Source organism: Geosmithia morbida (assembly GCF_012550715.1).
Source record: "Geosmithia morbida isolate 1262 chromosome Unknown scaffold_12, whole genome shotgun sequence".
NCBI lineage: Eukaryota > Fungi > Ascomycota > Sordariomycetes > Hypocreales > Bionectriaceae > Geosmithia > Geosmithia morbida.
Genome location: NW_023336199.1, coordinates 491,114 through 507,802, shown reverse-complemented (window position 1 = coordinate 507,802; position 16,689 = coordinate 491,114). Strand labels below are relative to the sequence as shown.

Sequence of the window (16,689 nt, the reverse complement as noted above, 5' to 3'; positions counted from 1 at the left end):
ATATACCATCCACAGCCGATGAAGAGAGTGCAGTGCACGAACTTAGAAAAGGAGGAAAGGGGGAAAAGATTTGTAGACCCTGTCTCCTATCGTACTCGTATGGCTTGATCATGCATTCTGCATACTATTACTGGGTAATAGTTCAATGCCATCGGTTTGTGCGAGTACGGTAAAGGGGGGAGGTGATATGGGAGAGTTTGTAGTGAGACTCGTATCGTGAGACCTGAAGCTGAACTGAAGGTCTCTATCTGTGGTTGGAAGAGTTGGAATAGTAATAGTATCATTACATATCAATACCCGTGTGAGCACTCAGGAGTCAGTATTATCAGCATCGTCATTATTACCTGTAGTCTGTAGATAAGAAGCGTCCATCCATCCTTCTGAGACGCGGTCGGATGGGATCCACTGATGCCGTGACATCGGACAGGGTGAAGGTGGGACGGTACTTTGTGACTCGTGAGGCTGTTATGGGGGGGAGGATGAGCGATGGGCGAATAGAGGCAGACGGAAAATAAAGACGCTTGGCAGAGAGGCGGTACTTGTATGCGAGGCACGGTACGAAGTCTTGTAGCATCTCTAGAGAGCATGATGTGAGGCTTTTGTAATGTTTCTCCATGCCCCTTTTCTGTTTCGTTCTCATGCGTTCTACTGTCTACTACGCAGGCATAAGAGCAGCAGCACAGATAGAAGCAATTCACAAGGCAGGCGCAATGGACTGTGGTTCTTTCCATTTCAACCAAGATCCAAATCGAGAAAGAGGATAATAAGTGGGAAGGAGCCAAGAAGGAGAAGAAGGAAAGAACTACGTAATCAATTCAGGAAACTACTCGTACTAATACATATATGGTACTGTATTACCATTACTACTACTATTACTAGCAGCCTTGAGGAGTAAAAAATAATAAAAATAATAATATCGCCGCTAATCTGTAAATTCGGCTCAGTCCTCCCCCAACTTTCTCGATTTCAATTTTCGAATTTTTTCTTCTCCTTCTTTGGCTTCTTCCTATTCAATCTGCTATCCATGTACACACTCCATCATCAACTCAGCTGCTCAGGGCCTTCCCACGTCAGGTTCTGGCTTCCCATTGGGAGATTGCGAACCTTCTGCTGCTCGTATACGAACGTATACATACGGAGCCTGCGGAAGAGAGAGGAGAGAGAGGAACAAAAGACGACGTCTCGTTAGCTGCAGGAAGAAAGAGCCCCGCCTCTCTGGTCCTCCTCTCGGCATCAACACACTACCGAAATACGCCGGAGGCCGCCCGGGACAACACCACCCACCATAGCATCTCGAAGTCCTCGACGATAAACGACCACCCACGCCCTCACTCTTACCGTTTCCCCTTACTGTTTCTCCTTATTTTTCTCCTATACCGATTCTCGACCAACAAAGTCTCAGGGGTTCCCAGTGCTGAACTGACCACCCACTTCCGTCAGCCACCCCCTGGTCAGGCACCCTGTCTTTCGTCTTCTGTGCCGGCCCGGTTCCCGCCCCGTGCGCGCGCCTTGCCTCGATCTCCCTTCTTCCTTTTTCTTCTTCCTTTTTTTTTGTCTGCCCCTTTTCCTGCTAGCAATACCACTTTGCTTTCGTCTCCTTGCTACGGAATCGGTAATATATTATACGAGTAACCCCTCCCTCTTCCCGACGAGTAACGCGAATTCTATATCTGCGTATTCCCGCTGCCCCATATCGCACCTCCCAACTACGCATCTGGTTAACCCTTCAATGGCTGCCTGATCATCGTGACGGCTTCCAATATCTTCGCGCTCCCACATCTATACTCCCAATACCGACGCTGTCCCGCAAACCCATCATGAATCTGCAACGCTGTTCTACTGTCGCGTCCTTTCCTCAGGTCCACGACTGACATCTTCTGATTCAACTGCCGCCTTGAAACTCACACTCGATCTCTTGCTATAGCATAATCGAGTCCCGCCTGACAGGTTCTCTGGCCATTCCTCGTCTACGCTTGATACCCTTGCGTGCTTCTCCTCCTACCAGCCAGCAACTCCCCCGATTCTGGCCTTTCATCAATCTCTCTACTCTTCCCACCCGCACTTTCTTCTTTTATACTACTTCTATCCACCCTTCTCAGAAGCATGTTCGGCAACATGCTCGACTCTATCAAGGGCAAAAGCAAGGCTGCCTATGCTTCTCTGACGTCAAAAAAGGCACACTTCAACTTCATAACTGCACACTGTTTGTCCTCCTCCAGCCGATGCTGTGTTTCCACGGACAACTGTGGCTAATCCGGATGTACAGATTGCTGGATCATTAGCTGTACCATCATCGCCTCCATCATCCTCTACGGCGCAGGGCAGGGGCATATCTCCTACATCGATGCCCTGCTATTCGCCAGCGGCATCAACACCCAGGCTGGCCTGAACCCCATCGACGTCAACAAACTCACCACCTTTCAGCAGGTTGTCTTGTACATATTTCCCATGTTGACCAACCCCATCGCAATGCACGGCATGGTCGTTGCTCTCAGGCTGTACTGGTTCGAGAAGCGTTTCCAAGGCATTACCCGCGAAGCCCGCAGTCGCCGCGCCACAATGGCCATGTCCAGGTCAAAGGCCCGAGAAGATGTCGAGACGGGCACCAGCGGGGTCAATGGTCGGCACATCACCATTGTCGGCCGCCAGGCTCCGCGCATCGCCAACGACGGCACGGTCTTGCAGAATTGGCCCGGCGGGCGGCGCCATGTCCAAAGCATTTTGGGCAGCAACTATAACAGTACAGCCGACGAGTGCGCTATTGAAGACGACGATGACGACCATGTTGGTCTTGACCGGGTGCCACCAACTGCCCATCGCGACTTGCCCACAGAGGGCACCCTGGACGGCCGTGATGCACATGCCGATGATGGAGATGGCCACGCTCCAGGCGGCCACCATCCCTCGGCCATCACTTTTGCCGATTCAGCAAAGAGGAGTGACGGTGTCCAGGACAACCCGCTGCACATCCGTCCGCGCTCCCACACCGAGCACATTGCCATTTTGGAAAGTCAGCGCAACCAAGATGAGGTTCTCCGCATCCCGGGACCGCGAGATGCAGAACGAGGGCTTGGACCGCGCACACTCAGACGGGCAGACGGTGAAGCTGACGACGGCCATGCGCTTGGACAGTCCCGGACCCGCGACTCGCGCTTTGACCAAGGCACGATTGACTCCAGACACATCGTCCGTAACCAGACCATCACCTTTGAGGAGCCGACAGCCCCCAAGGATCTCACGCCGGAATCTAGCGAGACAAACGGCTCGACCGACCCGTCCGAGGCCCTCAGGTTCAGAAGAGGCCGCAGGACTAGGAAGGACGACGACGAGGAAGAAGACGGGGAGGACAATGGCCACGACGAGGACACCAGTGGGGGCCGGGAACGTAATAACAGACCGCTGCGGCCCCGGCGCCTATCACGGGCCATCACCTTCGGATCCATCAAGACGGCCATTACCCGCGACAGGACCGATCATACTAAGGACATGCCGTACCTGAGTTACACGCCTACCATGGCGCGTAACTCCAACTTCATCGGCCTGACCCTTGAGCAGCGAGACGAGCTTGGAGGCATCGAGTACCGGTCTCTGCGCACCCTGGCCTTCATCTTGCTGGCCTACTTCTGGGGCTTTCAGATCATGGCCGTCACCTTTCTTCTCCCGTACATCCTGCACAAGGAGAAGTACGGCCATGTCGTCGACGAGGCTGGCGTGTCGCGGACGTGGTGGGCCTTCTGGACCGCCAACGTCTCCTTCAATGACGTTGGCTTCACCCTGACGCCCGACAGCATGATTTCCTTCAACAGCTCGCAGTACATCCTCATGATCATGTGCTACTTCATCATAATCGGCAACGCTGCGTTCCCCATCATGCTGCGCTTCATCATCTGGGTCATGTCCACGCTTGCTCCTCGAGGCTCTGGGCTCTGGGAGGAGCTCAAGTTCCTGCTGGACCACCCGCGTCGCTGCTTCACGCTCCTCTTCCCATCGGGACCCAACTGGTCGCTGTTTTGGATCCTGATCCTCCTCAACGTCATCGACGTCGTCTTCTTCCTGATCCTCGATCTCAACTCGGAAGTCGTCGAACACCTGTCGGGTGGGGCCCGTGTGGTCAATGGACTTTTCCACGCTGCCGCCACCCGCACCGCAGGTTTCTCGTCCCTCCCCTTTGCCGATCTGCACCCGGCCATGCCGGTGCTGTACATGATTATGATGTACATCTCCGTCTTCCCCGTTGCCATCTCGATCCGCCGGACCAACGTGTATGAGGAGAATTCGTTGGGCATCTACCCCAAGAAGGAAGACGAGGAGGAGGAGGAGGAGGATGACGACAGCAACGCCTCCAACACCGTCTCGTACGTCAGCCACCATTTGCGCCGTCAGCTGTCGTTCGACCTATGGTACGTCTTCCTGGGCTTCTTCCTGCTCGCCATATCCGAGGGTTCCAAGCTCAAGGCCAAGGATTTCGCCATGTTCGACGTGCTCTTCGAGGTGGTCAGCGCCTACGGCACCGTGGGTATGAGCATGGGCGCCACGGGCGTCAACGCCTCTCTGTGCTCCCAGTTCAACACGGTCGGCAAGCTCATCATCATCGCTCTCATGATCCGTGGCCGCCACCGTGGTCTCCCCTACGGCCTAGACCGTGCCGTCATCCTCCCCAGCGAGGCCCACTTCGCCCGCGAGACAGAGCAACCCCCTCCCTCGTTCGCCCGCACCAACACCGGCGCCTCCACGTCTGTTGCCCCCGGTATACGGCAGCGCCGCGACAGCAGCATCCAACGGGGCACCGGCCGTCGCGCCCGCAGCCGCAGCTACAGCATGGACCGCGAGAGGCGCCTCCTCACCGGATTCCTGCACCCAGGACCGGCCGTGCACCCCAGTGCCATCCGACCTCCGCACACGCGCAACAAGTCTGGCGGCTCGGACGCCCTGTTCCCCGTGTCGTCGGTCGGGTCGCACAGGGCGCACTCCCTCCAGACAACCGTCCATGATGGACACGATACCGGAGGGGAGGACGAGGCCCGTGGCGAGTCTGCTGATGGATTAGCACCCTTGCCATCCGGTGAAAGAACTCACCATACTCCACACAGGGCTAACACCACACCCGTGTAGTCCCTCTTCCTTCTTCTACTTTTATATTTCCTTTTACCCCGGGCCCTTTTACACTGGTCGGATTTTCAACCCTTATTAGCGAGCATTGTATGTCTTTTTTCTTTCCTTTTCTGTTTTTCTATTCTTCTTGGGGCCCTGTACATACATTATGCAATAGAATTGTAGAGTGGCAAAAAAAAGCCATTTTCAGCATGGGCAAGAGCTTTGTATGATTTTTCTGTTACAATTAGATTTAGGAAAGGCGTCGGGTTTTCAGCGGGATTGACAAGTGAAATATACGCATGCCTCTTATTATTCTATCAAATTATTATTTCGAGATGTATAACATTATTTTTATGGTTGATAAACCATTTCTACCGATTTTGAAACTTTGAGGTATCCTACATGCTGAGCCGTCTATTAAACAAAAAAACAATAATGAAGAAACAAGTAATGACTGGAAAAGGTAAACAAAGAAGAGGAAGCAACGCAATGAAAGAGATGTCCTGCGACTAGCCCCAGGTTTACTTGCTAAACGCATCCATCTTGTTCAACGCCCCAGCCAACCGGCGGTAATCCCTCAGGAGCTCCAGCACCTCTCCTATCTTGAGGTCACTGGGGTTCTGCATCTCCATGAAGCGCTTGTTGGGAGGGGCAATCTTTGGTGTCGGTGTCGTCTTGGGCGGCAGGGCGGCAGCAATGTCGGGGAATGCCTGTCGGAGGGAGGGACGTGTCAGCTTTTCATGTGTATCGAGTAAAGGAGAAGGGAAAGAAAGATACGTACAGTCGCTAGATCACCGCCGTCAGCCGCCTTGTCAATGTTAGTATCGTTAGATGCCGCTGCCGTTGACGTTGCCGTCGCTGCTGGTGTCTGAGATTGTGATGCGTTACGGCCAAAAGAACGCATCATGCCAAATTGGTTGGATAGACGGGCTACCGGGTTAAACGACGTGCTCAGGTGATTGCGCATCTGATCGAGCATTGCTGTGTTTTGCCCGCTGCCTGAAGGCTGAGGCGAAGGCGTCCCCCGTGCGGCGGGTTGCTGCTGAGGCGTCAGGCCGGGTCGGGAAGAGCTGGCACTGCGACCACCGGCAGTGCTATCGGCACTACGATCACGCCGCCCCCCAATCAGATTCAGTACGCGGTCCTCACGGGCAGCTGACCCCTTGGTCTCCTCGGCTACTACAGGAACGTCGAGCTCTTTCTCCTCCTCTGTTGATGGTGTGCTAACGAGCTTGCGGGCGTCGGCGAGCGTGCGGGGCACCGTAATAGACTCCGGTGTATTGTCTTGGTTCTCGCGTAGCTTGCCGAGCAGGAACTTGTAGCTTTCGCCCAGACTGGTCGACACAGTCTTAAGACCCTGGTCTGCGGTGGCAAAGACTGCGTCGCTAGCAGCGCCAAATGCCTGGGCAGGAGTGTTTACGAGGTCGCTGAGGCGGCGATTTCTGAGGGGATTCGAGTACTTGCGTTCCGTGTTTGTCTTGGTCGGGGCCAGACTGTCCTTGGTAGTCTCGGCGGACGCAGCTGCAGTGTCTCCCTGAGAGTACGCCGGCGGGAACGTCTCAGCCCTTGGTGTCCCGGTCTGAGATGGGGCCTTTGGAGGGCCTTCTGGCTGCTCATCCGAGCGGAGCGTGGCCAGATCAACGGTCTGGAGGAAGCTGATAGTGGCCTCCAGGTTTGTGATGCAGTATGCAGCTTCACCCGTTAGCTTGGGCTCCCAGCGGAAAGACTGGATGAATCTGATGTCGCTGATAACGTGGAGATCTTCAGGCGGCAGTGTTATGAGCGTGAAGATAAGCATGGGCATAATTTCATCGGCCGAGGCCGAGGGGTGAAAAGAGGCAATTGTGTCGACGATACTCCTATGGGCCGCTTTCAGATGGTTGATCTTGCCGAGGGGGTATCTTGACTGGTGCATCCGCGCCAGATCTGCCCTGGCCTTTGCCAAGCTCTTGCGGATATCCTCCGTTTTCTTGGCGGTGGCCTCGGGAGTCTTGTCGGGTAGGTCGCCAAGGTCGACGCCGAGGTCGGCAGGCCCAATTCCAACCAGGGCCAGAGCAGCGGTCTTTGAACGAAGCTTGTCGTCGAGAGCCTCGTCCTGTGTGCTCGTGTGCCGGTATATGCGATCGTAGATGCCCTCGCAAAGCCTCCGCTCCACAGCTTCCTCTAGCATGCGGCGCTTCACCTCGAGGGCCTTGCGCATCTGCTTCCGACCGGCCAGCTCCTCTGCGGTAATCATCTGCTGCTCCGTCTCGGTCTTTGGCTTGTCTTTGGCTATGCTGAGGGAGGAGGCCTTGTTCCGTAGGCGGCTGGCGGCTGAGGATATCGAAGAGGAGGAGGCAGCCGGGGAGCCGTCACGACCGCGTCTTGTTGCGAGCAACTGGATGTGGGTATCTATATTGCCGGATGCCTGGGCGTAGAAGTCTTGGAAGAGCTGTGATAGCCTGTCGATGCTAGGGGGCGTACGATGAACCTTGGCACTCAGGGAGTCGATAAAGCTACACAAAGTTAGCACGCCGAAGCTACGAAAACAGCAGTCAACAGCCAGGCCTACCTGTCTGTCAGAGAGATAAGCTCTATGGGTAGAACATCAAGTTCAATTGAGGCACGCGTCGCCTCTACAGCATCTTCGGGGTCACTCTCTTCCTCGACCTCAAAGGCAGAAAGGACAGGGTTCTCGTTCTGCTGAGCGTTGGCCGGGGAGTCATTCTGAAAGGTCTGGGCTCGCTTCGGGACGCCCAGGGAGTCCTTGTCGTCGCTATCGTTGGACTGGTGGGAGTAGGAGGCGAGACGAGGGGCGCCCGGGCGAGCAACGGGGCTAAGAGGGGCCATGGGGCGGTGATGAGTAGAGCTATGGACATTCATGGTGAGCGTGGTGGCCGAAGGAAGGATAGAGACAGAGGATGCATGTGCAGCATGTGCGTACCTCAGTGCGGGTTCGACGGCTGGATCAAAGTAATATGGAATACGAGCGGATGAGCAGGTCGCTGCAGCGGGATGCAATGCGAGCCCGTGACCGAGTAGGTTAGTGAGACTTGCGCGTAGAAAGGCAGAGTTTAGAGAGTAGTGGTGGGTATTAATACAGCGGGTGGAATGGCGTCACGGGATGGTAAGGGACACAGACGTCCACTATTATAGCAGGTAACAAAGCCTAGCAAGCGAATAACGACGGGATTATGTATGCTAAGTATGCTAGTATGCTCTAGATATTGTATCAAAAAACTGCAGAGGAATATGGGGAGGCGGGAATGTGTTGAGATGTCGATAAACATTGCCTTTCTTTGCATTATTTACGTGATTCAGGAGAAGAGTCGGGGCGGTTGCGTAATGTGTCAAAGGGCAGGTGCTGCCCACTTGTAGCGGGAGGTGACTTCCGTTTCTAATAGAGGCAGCATTACGCAGGATGCGGCAGGAGCAATGCACTCAATCGGTCGGGCCACCTGCGTATGAGTACGGAGTAATGTAGTCGTACACCTGCGCAGCGCAGCAACTCCACTGACGGGCCGCCGTCTTGGGGGAGACGGCGGAGCTTGCAGTGGATAGATAGAGGATGTTTATGCACTTCAGTGGTATAGACCCACTGAAACTCCTGTACTCCGTATTCTGCAGAATGACGCTGCTACTGCAAGCCGGATGTCGCCCAAAGAGGAAATACCAGTCCCCCATGTCCATTTTGTAAAAGCCGACGTACCCCCCCACGGGAGACGATTACACGTCTAATCCAAGTAGGATGTATGGTATGAGCATGCAAATTCGACGGATGTTACAGTGAGTAGGAGATGTTGACTATGTCCTGATTGCCGTAGCATACACGTCATCATGTTCGATGGAGCTTCCTGAGCCTCAAGACACGGCCGGGAGATCCGCCCGTCTTGGGTACGGCTTCATTCGGCATCGCGGCCAACGACGATTGGCCAAGAATGTCCCCAACAACCTCGGGGAAATTTGAATGCAGCTTAAGGAGGCTTAAGAGCTTACATCTGCCCACTCGGCTACTCGTTTCTCGTAAGAACCGAGGACTGGGACTCTGGAACCCCAGAACCCTGATCAATTTTGCGGGGTAGTATAGGCCTCGGATCCGCTCCCCCTTCCTCCCCCGGATCGCCACATGCCCCCAATTGAAACCGTGCGGTTGTCCCGGGATTATCACAGTATTTAAGAAAGCAGAATACCCCTGCCACCCATAGTTGCACATCGATCTTGCAGATAGGTGGGGGAAATTTTGGAAACAAGAAACATCATGTCTGGAGCGCCGTCTCGTATCCGTTCGGTCTTGGGCCACCTCTTGCCTGGTGCGGGATCCGCTACATCAACTCCTCCTCCTCCTCCTCCTCCTCACATCCACCACCTATCGCCTACATTCTTCCTCGAGCGTGCAGCCTCCATTGAGCCCAATGCAGATGCCGTCTTCCATATCACAGCCAACGGCGTGCCGCTTCGCCGCTCATACCAGCAGCTTGCTGACCGTGTCCGCGGCCTGGCCTACTACCTAAAATCCCACGGCTACAAACGCGTGGGCGTTCTGGCGCCCAACACACCCGCCTTCCTCGAGGCCATCTACGGAGTCGTAGCTGCGGGTGGTGTGATAGTCCCCGCGAACTACCGCCTCGTGGCCAACGATATCAACTACGTCTTTGATTTTGCAGAGGTAGACTACGTCATTGTCGACCATGAGTATGCCCACTTGCTCGAACTTTTTGCCAAGGAACACCCCAATGTGCCACTTCTAGTCGACAAGGACACCGATGCCGATGAAGGGCCCTACGACAAGGCCATCCTCGACGGTATCGCGTACGATGCTTCACATGGTGGAAAGGGCTGGACCGGTCTGCACTCACGCTCAGAGAACGAGGACGACATGTTGGCCATTCCATTTACATCTGGAACCACCTCGCGTCCCAAGGGCGTCGTGTACACTCACCGCGGTGCCTATCTTGCTGCTCTGGGGAACGTTGTCGAGTCTAACCTTAGTTCCGGCCATTGTAGATATCTATGGACACTGCCTATGCAAGCATTCCCATTTCGTCTGTCTCTTCTGGCACTCTAGCTGCTGAAATTTCTGACACGTCTTGATCTGATAGGTTTCACGCAATCGGCTGGACTTTCCCATGGGCTGTCGTTGCTGTCCGTGGCCTCAACGTGTGTTTACGAAAGATTGACTACCCGCTCATTTGGAAGCTCCTCAAGCAAGAAAGAATCACACACTTCAATGCCGCCCCGACTGTCAACACTCTTCTTGTGGCTGCCAAAGAAGCCGAGCGGCTACCGGAACCGGTCAAGGTCACGGTAGCGGCCAGTCCGCCATCTGGCCATCTCTTTGAAAGGATGGTAGGCAGTTACCCTTTCTTCTACCCTCAACCCCCTTACCAGACCTGCTATGCTATCTAGTTACTGACCTCCCCCGATAGGCAAGCCTCAACCTCATCCCCGTACACGTCTACGGATTGACCGGTATGTCTCACGTGGCTGTGCCACCTCCCAGAAATATCTGGAGTCTAACACGGTCATACCAGAAACATATGGGCCCACAACCAAGTCCTACCATATGCCTGACTGGGACGACCTCTCCCCTCAGGAAAAGTATGCCAAGATGGCCCGACAAGGTCACGGTTTCATCACCAGCATGTCCATCCGCGTCGTGAAGCCCGATATGCCAAATGGCGAGCTGGTTGACGTGGCTAAGGATGGGGTCGAGGTAGGGGAGATCATCTTTACGGGAAACATCTGCGCAAAGGGTTATTACAAGGACGAGGAGGCCACACGCAGACTCTTTGCCGGCGGCAGCCTGCACTCGGGTGACCTGGCCGTATGGCACCCGGATGGCAGTGCACAGATCTTCGACCGCGCAAAAGACATCATCATCTCTGGTGGTGAGAACATCTCCTCGGTAGCTCTCGAGTCCATGCTCGCCGAGCACGATGACTTGGTAGAGGTCGGTGTCGTCTCGGTCCCCGACGAGCACTGGGGGGAGCGACCCAAGGCGTACGTCACGGTCAGGGAAGGTCGAACGGTCAAGGGGGAGGATATCATTCAGTGGGCGAGGAATGACAGCCGTATCAGTCGTTTCATGGTACCCCGCGATGTTGAGATACTCGAGGAGCTGCCCAAGACGAGTACGGGCAAAATTGAGAAGAAGAAGCTGCGCGGGCGAGATGGCACAGTGTAGATTGCGCTCCATACAGTGCATAGCGTGCTCCAAAAGGAACAACGAAACATTCACTATCAAAGGGACCAATGCAGGATGTTCCAAGACAAGATAATAAACATTGTGAATAAATAGGGGACTGCAGAGAAAGGAAGAATTGGTGGGCGGCGATGAGAAAGCATGTTTCTAGAAGAGTCCCCCACCTTCAAGACGAGAGGCAAAAGGTGGGGCGGGTGGTGGCATGTTCAGCACAGAACAACTGCGTCATCCTTTTGTAGCTCGTCCGACATTGTTTTCCGTCTCGCCGTTTTCATTTTCATTTTCCCATTTTCACCTGGTTCGATTCTATTCTTCCATTTCCAGCTTATCACCTCTCGCATTCCTCTGCAGCATCCTCCTTCTTGGACTGAGCCGACAATCATCACCATGAGCGAGCTCCGACCTCTGCGTGGAGGTTGCCAATGCGGCCGTAACCGTTACATCATTGCCGTTCCAGGCGACAGTCTACACCAGGCAGAAATCCTGTTCAACACAGAACCAGAACACCGTACGTTTTTCCCCACAAACAACTTGCCCCCCCCCCCCCAATCTGTACCCAAAGACGTCTCACAAAGAGCTCTATACTGACTACCAGTTGTTTTTCCAGAGATCCCCCTCGCGACTCCTCTCGCAGCCTACATCCGCGTGCCGCTGGCATGGTTTCACAGCACAACGTCCGCCTTCTACCCCGACGAGACGCACACACTCATCCGCCGCGTGTACACGCATCCGAGCCAGAGCTACGCCAAACGCCAGTTTTGCGGCTATTGCGGCACTCCACTGAGCTACTGGTCCGAAAATCCGCCCAGCGAGGCAGACTACATCAACCTCACCCTAGGCAGCCTGCTGCGCGACGACCTGCGCGACCTCGAGGACATGGGTCTCATACCCGATGCCAGTGAGTCGGACGGCAGCCACAACGATAGTGCAAGCGACGGCTCGGCGGCAGCGGCGACGGCCAGTACGCCCCCAAAGGTCGGAAGAAGGCCAAGCAGGGGTACCGCGCTGCGCGAGTCGTATGGTGTCCCCTGGTTCGACGGACTGGTTGAGGGAACGCGGCTGGGTAGGATGCGGCAGAGTAGAGGTATCCAGAGGTCCAGCAACGGAAATGTCCGTGTGGAGTGGGAGGTGGTTGAGTATGGGGGCGAGGACGATGATGACGAGATGGGCAACACGACAACGACACCGGGCAAAAGGAAGCGCCTTGGGTCTGACGTCGGTGAAAATGCATACCGTGTCTAGGGACTGGGGGTCCGATTGGTAGTACTGCTTACTACTACCAGTCATTCAAAAGAGGGAGGAGGGATGGGCGTCTCGTTTTCGGCGTCTAGACTGGAATTGGCAGGGACATGACGATATGAGCTAGTGTGCACCATCATTATCAGCATGCAATATTGAGCTTGTATTCACGAGGTAAACAAAGAATTAGTACAGTGAGGAAAGACGTCCAGATTCGTGGATAAACATGTCCTTGGCAGTATTGATACTCCGGCCGACTATAAGTGTCCGTCGTTGATCACCAGGCTTGAACCCCTCATTTTGGTGGGGTAAGCTGTTACCCAAATGCTACATAACCCCACCATAACTCAACCATCTCAACATCAATATTACATGCCAGGCTACTTGCTATTGACGTATACTGCTATCTAGGAAGCTCCAGTTCTAGCCCTAGTTTCCCAGAGATATAGAGCAGCATCTGCCTCAGTCCCACTCTACTTCACCCGGATTGGAGACGGAAGAAGAGGATCGCTGTCTGGTGTAGTTCCCCCTCGTTCAGTTCCAGATTGCTTGTCGAAAACACTCTCTCAACATTGGAAATGGCCACCCTCCCCAGTAACTTTATCTGGGGCTTTGCTACAGCCGCGTGAGCCGAACCTCCTCCCGCCATGCACGGTATGCAGGTATCAACTGACAGATACCAGGTACCAGATCGAGGGTGCCGTCGAAAAGGACGGTCGCGGCCCAAGCGTATGGGACACATTCTGCAAAAAGCCCGGCAAGATTGCGGGCGGAGAATCCGGCGAGGTAGCGTGCGACTCGTACAACCGAACGGCCGACGACATTGCGCTGCTCAAGTCCCTGGGAGCTAAGGCGTACCGGTTCTCGCTGTCATGGACGCGTATCATCCCAAAGGGCGGGCGCTGCGACCCCGTCAACCAAGCGGGAATCGACCACTACGCAAAGTTCTGCACCGACCTTCTCGCGGCGGGCATAACGCCATTCATCACCCTATCCCACTGGGACGTTCCCGAGGAGCTGGACCGGCGGTACGGAGGGCTGCTGAACCGAACCGAGTTCCCGCTCGACTTTGAGAACTTTGCACGGCTGTGCTTCCGGTCGTTCCCCCAGTGCAGGAACTGGATCACCTTCAATGAGCCGTGGTGCTCGGCTGTCCTGGGATACAGCGTGGGAGTGTTCGCGCCCGGACGCACGTCGGACCGCCAGAGGAGCTCCGAGGGAGACAGCGCCACTGAGCCCTGGATCGTGGGGCACAACCTGCTCGTCGCGCACGGGCGCGCCGTCAAGGCATACCGCGACGACTACAAGGCCACCAACGGCGGAGAGATTGGTATCGTGCTGAACGGAGACGCTACGTACCCCTGGGACCCACGGCAACCTCTCGACGTCGAGGCTGCCCAGCGCAAGATCGAGTTTACCATCGGCTGGTTCGCCGATCCCATCTACCTGGGCGAGTACCCGGCATCGATGCGTGCACAGCTGGGCGACCGTCTGCCGGCGTTTACCGACGAGGAGCGCGCGCTGGTGAAAGGGTCCAACGACTTTTACGGCATGAATCACTACACGGCTGACTTTGTCCGACACCGTACCGGGACTGCCCCTCCCGAAGACTTCTCCGGAAACCTGGACACCTCCAAGACCAACAAGCGAGGCGAGGACATCGGGCCCGAGACCCAGTGCCCCTGGCTGCGGCCCTGCGCCCCCGGATTCCGCGACCTGATGGGGTGGATCAGCCGTCGGTACAGCTTCCCGAAGATATACGTCACCGAGTCAGGCACCAGTATCAGAGGCGAGAGCGACTTGCCCCTCGAAAAGCTCCTCGAAGACGACTTGCGTCATCAGTACTTCCAGGACTATGTCAGGGCGCTGGCGAGTGCCCGAGTACTTGACGGGGTCGATGTGTGTGGGTATTTTGCCTGGTCCCTCCTCGACAATTTCGAGTGGGCGGAGGGCTACGAGACGCGGTTTGGCGTGTGCTACGTCGACTATGACGATGAGCAAAGACGGTATCCGAAGAAGAGTGCCAAGAGTCTGAAGCCGCTATTTGATAGTCTGATTCGAAGGTGATTGTTTTCTCCATGGTTCATCGGAAAAGATGGCTCCTCGTAGGATTATCTGCTCCCTTCGTCCTTCTTCCAGTATGATCCCACCAACGGGCCCTGAAAGACTCTACATGTAATACTTCGTACTGCTATTTCCAGTGCAGCTTCCTGGCACCAGCTTTCATGCAATATTCCCGGCTCGTTTATGTGTGATCATGTTGGCGTTTGCGGGGCGTAGGGTAGCCAATAAGATCCCACCAGTGCCGCAGTGGATCCGACGATCTCCTGGCGTTTAATCAGGGCCCTGACAGCTGACGGTACAGGCTAATTAAGTGGAGAGTGGTCTGAAATCTACAGCCGTTGTTGGCCGTTAATCAGTAGCCGTCACACGGCGTGTATGGCATCCGCTGGAAGCAGAGAGATCCCGGCTCATTCTCATGCTGTATTACAACAGTAGAGACGATGCTGTGTGACACCACACCACGCTACACCACCGGCATATAATATCAGTTATACTTGCAGCGTTTTTGTAGGCTTCTTCTTTTCTTGCGGGGGGGGGGGGGGGGGGGGGCAGTTTTCATCGCCTGCATCGACATGCTTCTCCTCCACTCTTATCACAGACGGAACGCACCCAATGCGCTCGCATATGGAGCTGCGGGGCTTGTTGCAATGGCCGCCGACGCTGGCTAACAGTCAGTTTCATCAACGGCTGGCGGCTACTGCAGATATATGTATCGCAGTTGCGACCCGTTGCATTGCCGCCCAGATGACTGGATAGATCGCGACCTTTGACTGCTACGTCGTAGCTAATAATAGCTTGTCATGATGCTGGCAGAGGCAAGTTAGAGGTATAAATATTTGACCGTTTCGCGGTAGTTTCTCCGTCTCTTGTTCGAGCCCATCTTCACAGCGCCTCGCTCTTCTTACTCTTGCTCTTCTTACTTTTGCATCGATCGCTCTGGCTTCAATTGTCCTCGTTCATTCTCCTACCCTGCCTCCCAAGCAAAAACGAAAAGACAACCCATTGACCATGCCTGACACTCGGGAGTATACCGTTGGCTGGTTCTCAGCCCTTCCGACCGAACTCGTTGCGGCGCGAGCATTCCTCGATGAAGAGCACGGGACAGTCTGCATCCCGAACGACAACAACTGCTACACCCTGGGCAAGATAGGAATCCACAACGTTGTGATTGCTGTTCTTCCAAAAGGAGAATGTGGTACAGATACAACGTCGGCCGTTGCCCGGGACTTGCTACGCAGCTTTCCGAATGTACGTATAGGATTGATGGTGGGCATTGGTGGCGGCGCACCCAGCCAGAAGAATGACATACGACTTGGCGATGTCGTTGTCAGTACTCCGAAAGACAACAGCCCTGGTATCATCCAGTATGATTACGGAAAAACTATTCAGAACGAGGCCTTTAGAATCACGAGAAGTCTGGACACGGTGCCCATGATATGGCAGTCAACCGTCAACGAGCTTCGAGGAAAACACCAAAAACAGGGTCATAAACTGCAGGGCAATGTGGAGAGGGCACTTAACAGGATCAAGGTGCAGAACAAGTACAGACGACCCTCGTCGGCAACCGATAAGTTATACAAGAGCAGCTTTTTACACCCACGAGGGTCTGAGGACTGCGCCGTCACATGCGGTAGCGATATGGCTCATCTGGTGGCTCGGGAAAAAAGAGGTGCTGGCGACCTCACCCCAGCTATTCACTATGGGACCATCGCCAGCGCGAACCAGATGATGATGAATTCATACGTCCGAGATCGGCTAGCTGCTAAGCATGGAGTTCTATGCTTCGAGACGGAGTCAGCTGGTTTGGTAAATCATCTCCCGTGCATCGTGATCCGCGGTATCTGCAACTACTCCGATACGCACAAGAACAATGCTTGGCAGGGGTACGCTGCCATGACTGCGGCGGCCTATGCAAAGGATCTTCTGGCTTTACTCCCTCCTACCCAAAGGGTTTAATGGAAGTATATCACCGGAACTTCCGATGACAGTCAGTACTTCTACCTTGAGCTTTTCCCACTACTTATGCTCCTTCATATTAACATCTGTATACTACTAGGTAATAGATATGAATGGCTTCGGATGCCTATGAGGATAGCATATATAAGATTGAC

At 54.7% G+C, this 16,689-nt stretch overlaps 6 protein-coding genes across 6 annotated transcripts; 5 read left to right on the top strand and 1 right to left on the bottom strand.

Annotated features, from left to right (window-relative positions):
* Positions 1-2,115: 2,115 nt before the first annotated feature.
* Positions 2,116-5,112, top strand: GMORB2_2223 (Trk-type K+ transport system, membrane component; the record flags this gene model as incomplete). Its single annotated transcript, XM_035464203.1, has 2 exons — positions 2,116-2,203; positions 2,267-5,112. The coding sequence occupies 2 exons, from the start codon at positions 2,116-2,118 to the stop codon at positions 5,110-5,112; spliced, it is 2,934 nt and encodes a 977-aa protein (XP_035319913.1).
* Positions 5,113-5,615: 503 nt separating this feature from the next.
* Positions 5,616-7,956, bottom strand: GMORB2_2222 (Vacuolar sorting protein 9 (VPS9) domain; the record flags this gene model as incomplete). Its single annotated transcript, XM_035464202.1, has 3 exons — positions 5,616-5,804; positions 5,876-7,589; positions 7,646-7,956. The coding sequence occupies 3 exons, from the start codon at positions 7,954-7,956 to the stop codon at positions 5,616-5,618; spliced, it is 2,214 nt and encodes a 737-aa protein (XP_035319912.1).
* A 1,375-nt stretch (positions 7,957-9,331) lies between these two features.
* On the top strand, positions 9,332-11,257 carry GMORB2_2221 (Acyl-CoA synthetase (AMP-forming)/AMP-acid ligase II; the record flags this gene model as incomplete). Its single annotated transcript, XM_035464201.1, has 4 exons — positions 9,332-10,119; positions 10,173-10,419; positions 10,500-10,542; positions 10,605-11,257. The coding sequence occupies 4 exons, from the start codon at positions 9,332-9,334 to the stop codon at positions 11,255-11,257; spliced, it is 1,731 nt and encodes a 576-aa protein (XP_035319911.1).
* Positions 11,258-11,662: 405 nt separating this feature from the next.
* On the top strand, positions 11,663-12,517 carry GMORB2_2220 (uncharacterized protein; the record flags this gene model as incomplete). Its single annotated transcript, XM_035464200.1, has 2 exons — positions 11,663-11,783; positions 11,910-12,517. 2 exons carry the CDS (start codon positions 11,663-11,665, stop codon positions 12,515-12,517), a joined length of 729 nt encoding a protein of 242 aa, XP_035319910.1.
* Positions 12,518-13,092: 575 nt separating this feature from the next.
* On the top strand, positions 13,093-14,581 carry GMORB2_2219 (beta-glucosidase; the record flags this gene model as incomplete). The annotated part of the gene is made up of 2 exons (XM_035464199.1): positions 13,093-13,139; positions 13,198-14,581. 2 exons carry the CDS (start codon positions 13,093-13,095, stop codon positions 14,579-14,581), a joined length of 1,431 nt encoding a protein of 476 aa, XP_035319909.1.
* A 1,005-nt stretch (positions 14,582-15,586) lies between these two features.
* GMORB2_2218 (Phosphorylase superfamily) lies at positions 15,587-16,534 on the top strand (the record flags this gene model as incomplete). Its single annotated transcript, XM_035464198.1, has 1 exon — positions 15,587-16,534. The coding sequence occupies one exon, from the start codon at positions 15,587-15,589 to the stop codon at positions 16,532-16,534; it is 948 nt and encodes a 315-aa protein (XP_035319908.1).
* Positions 16,535-16,689: the final 155 nt, after the last annotated feature.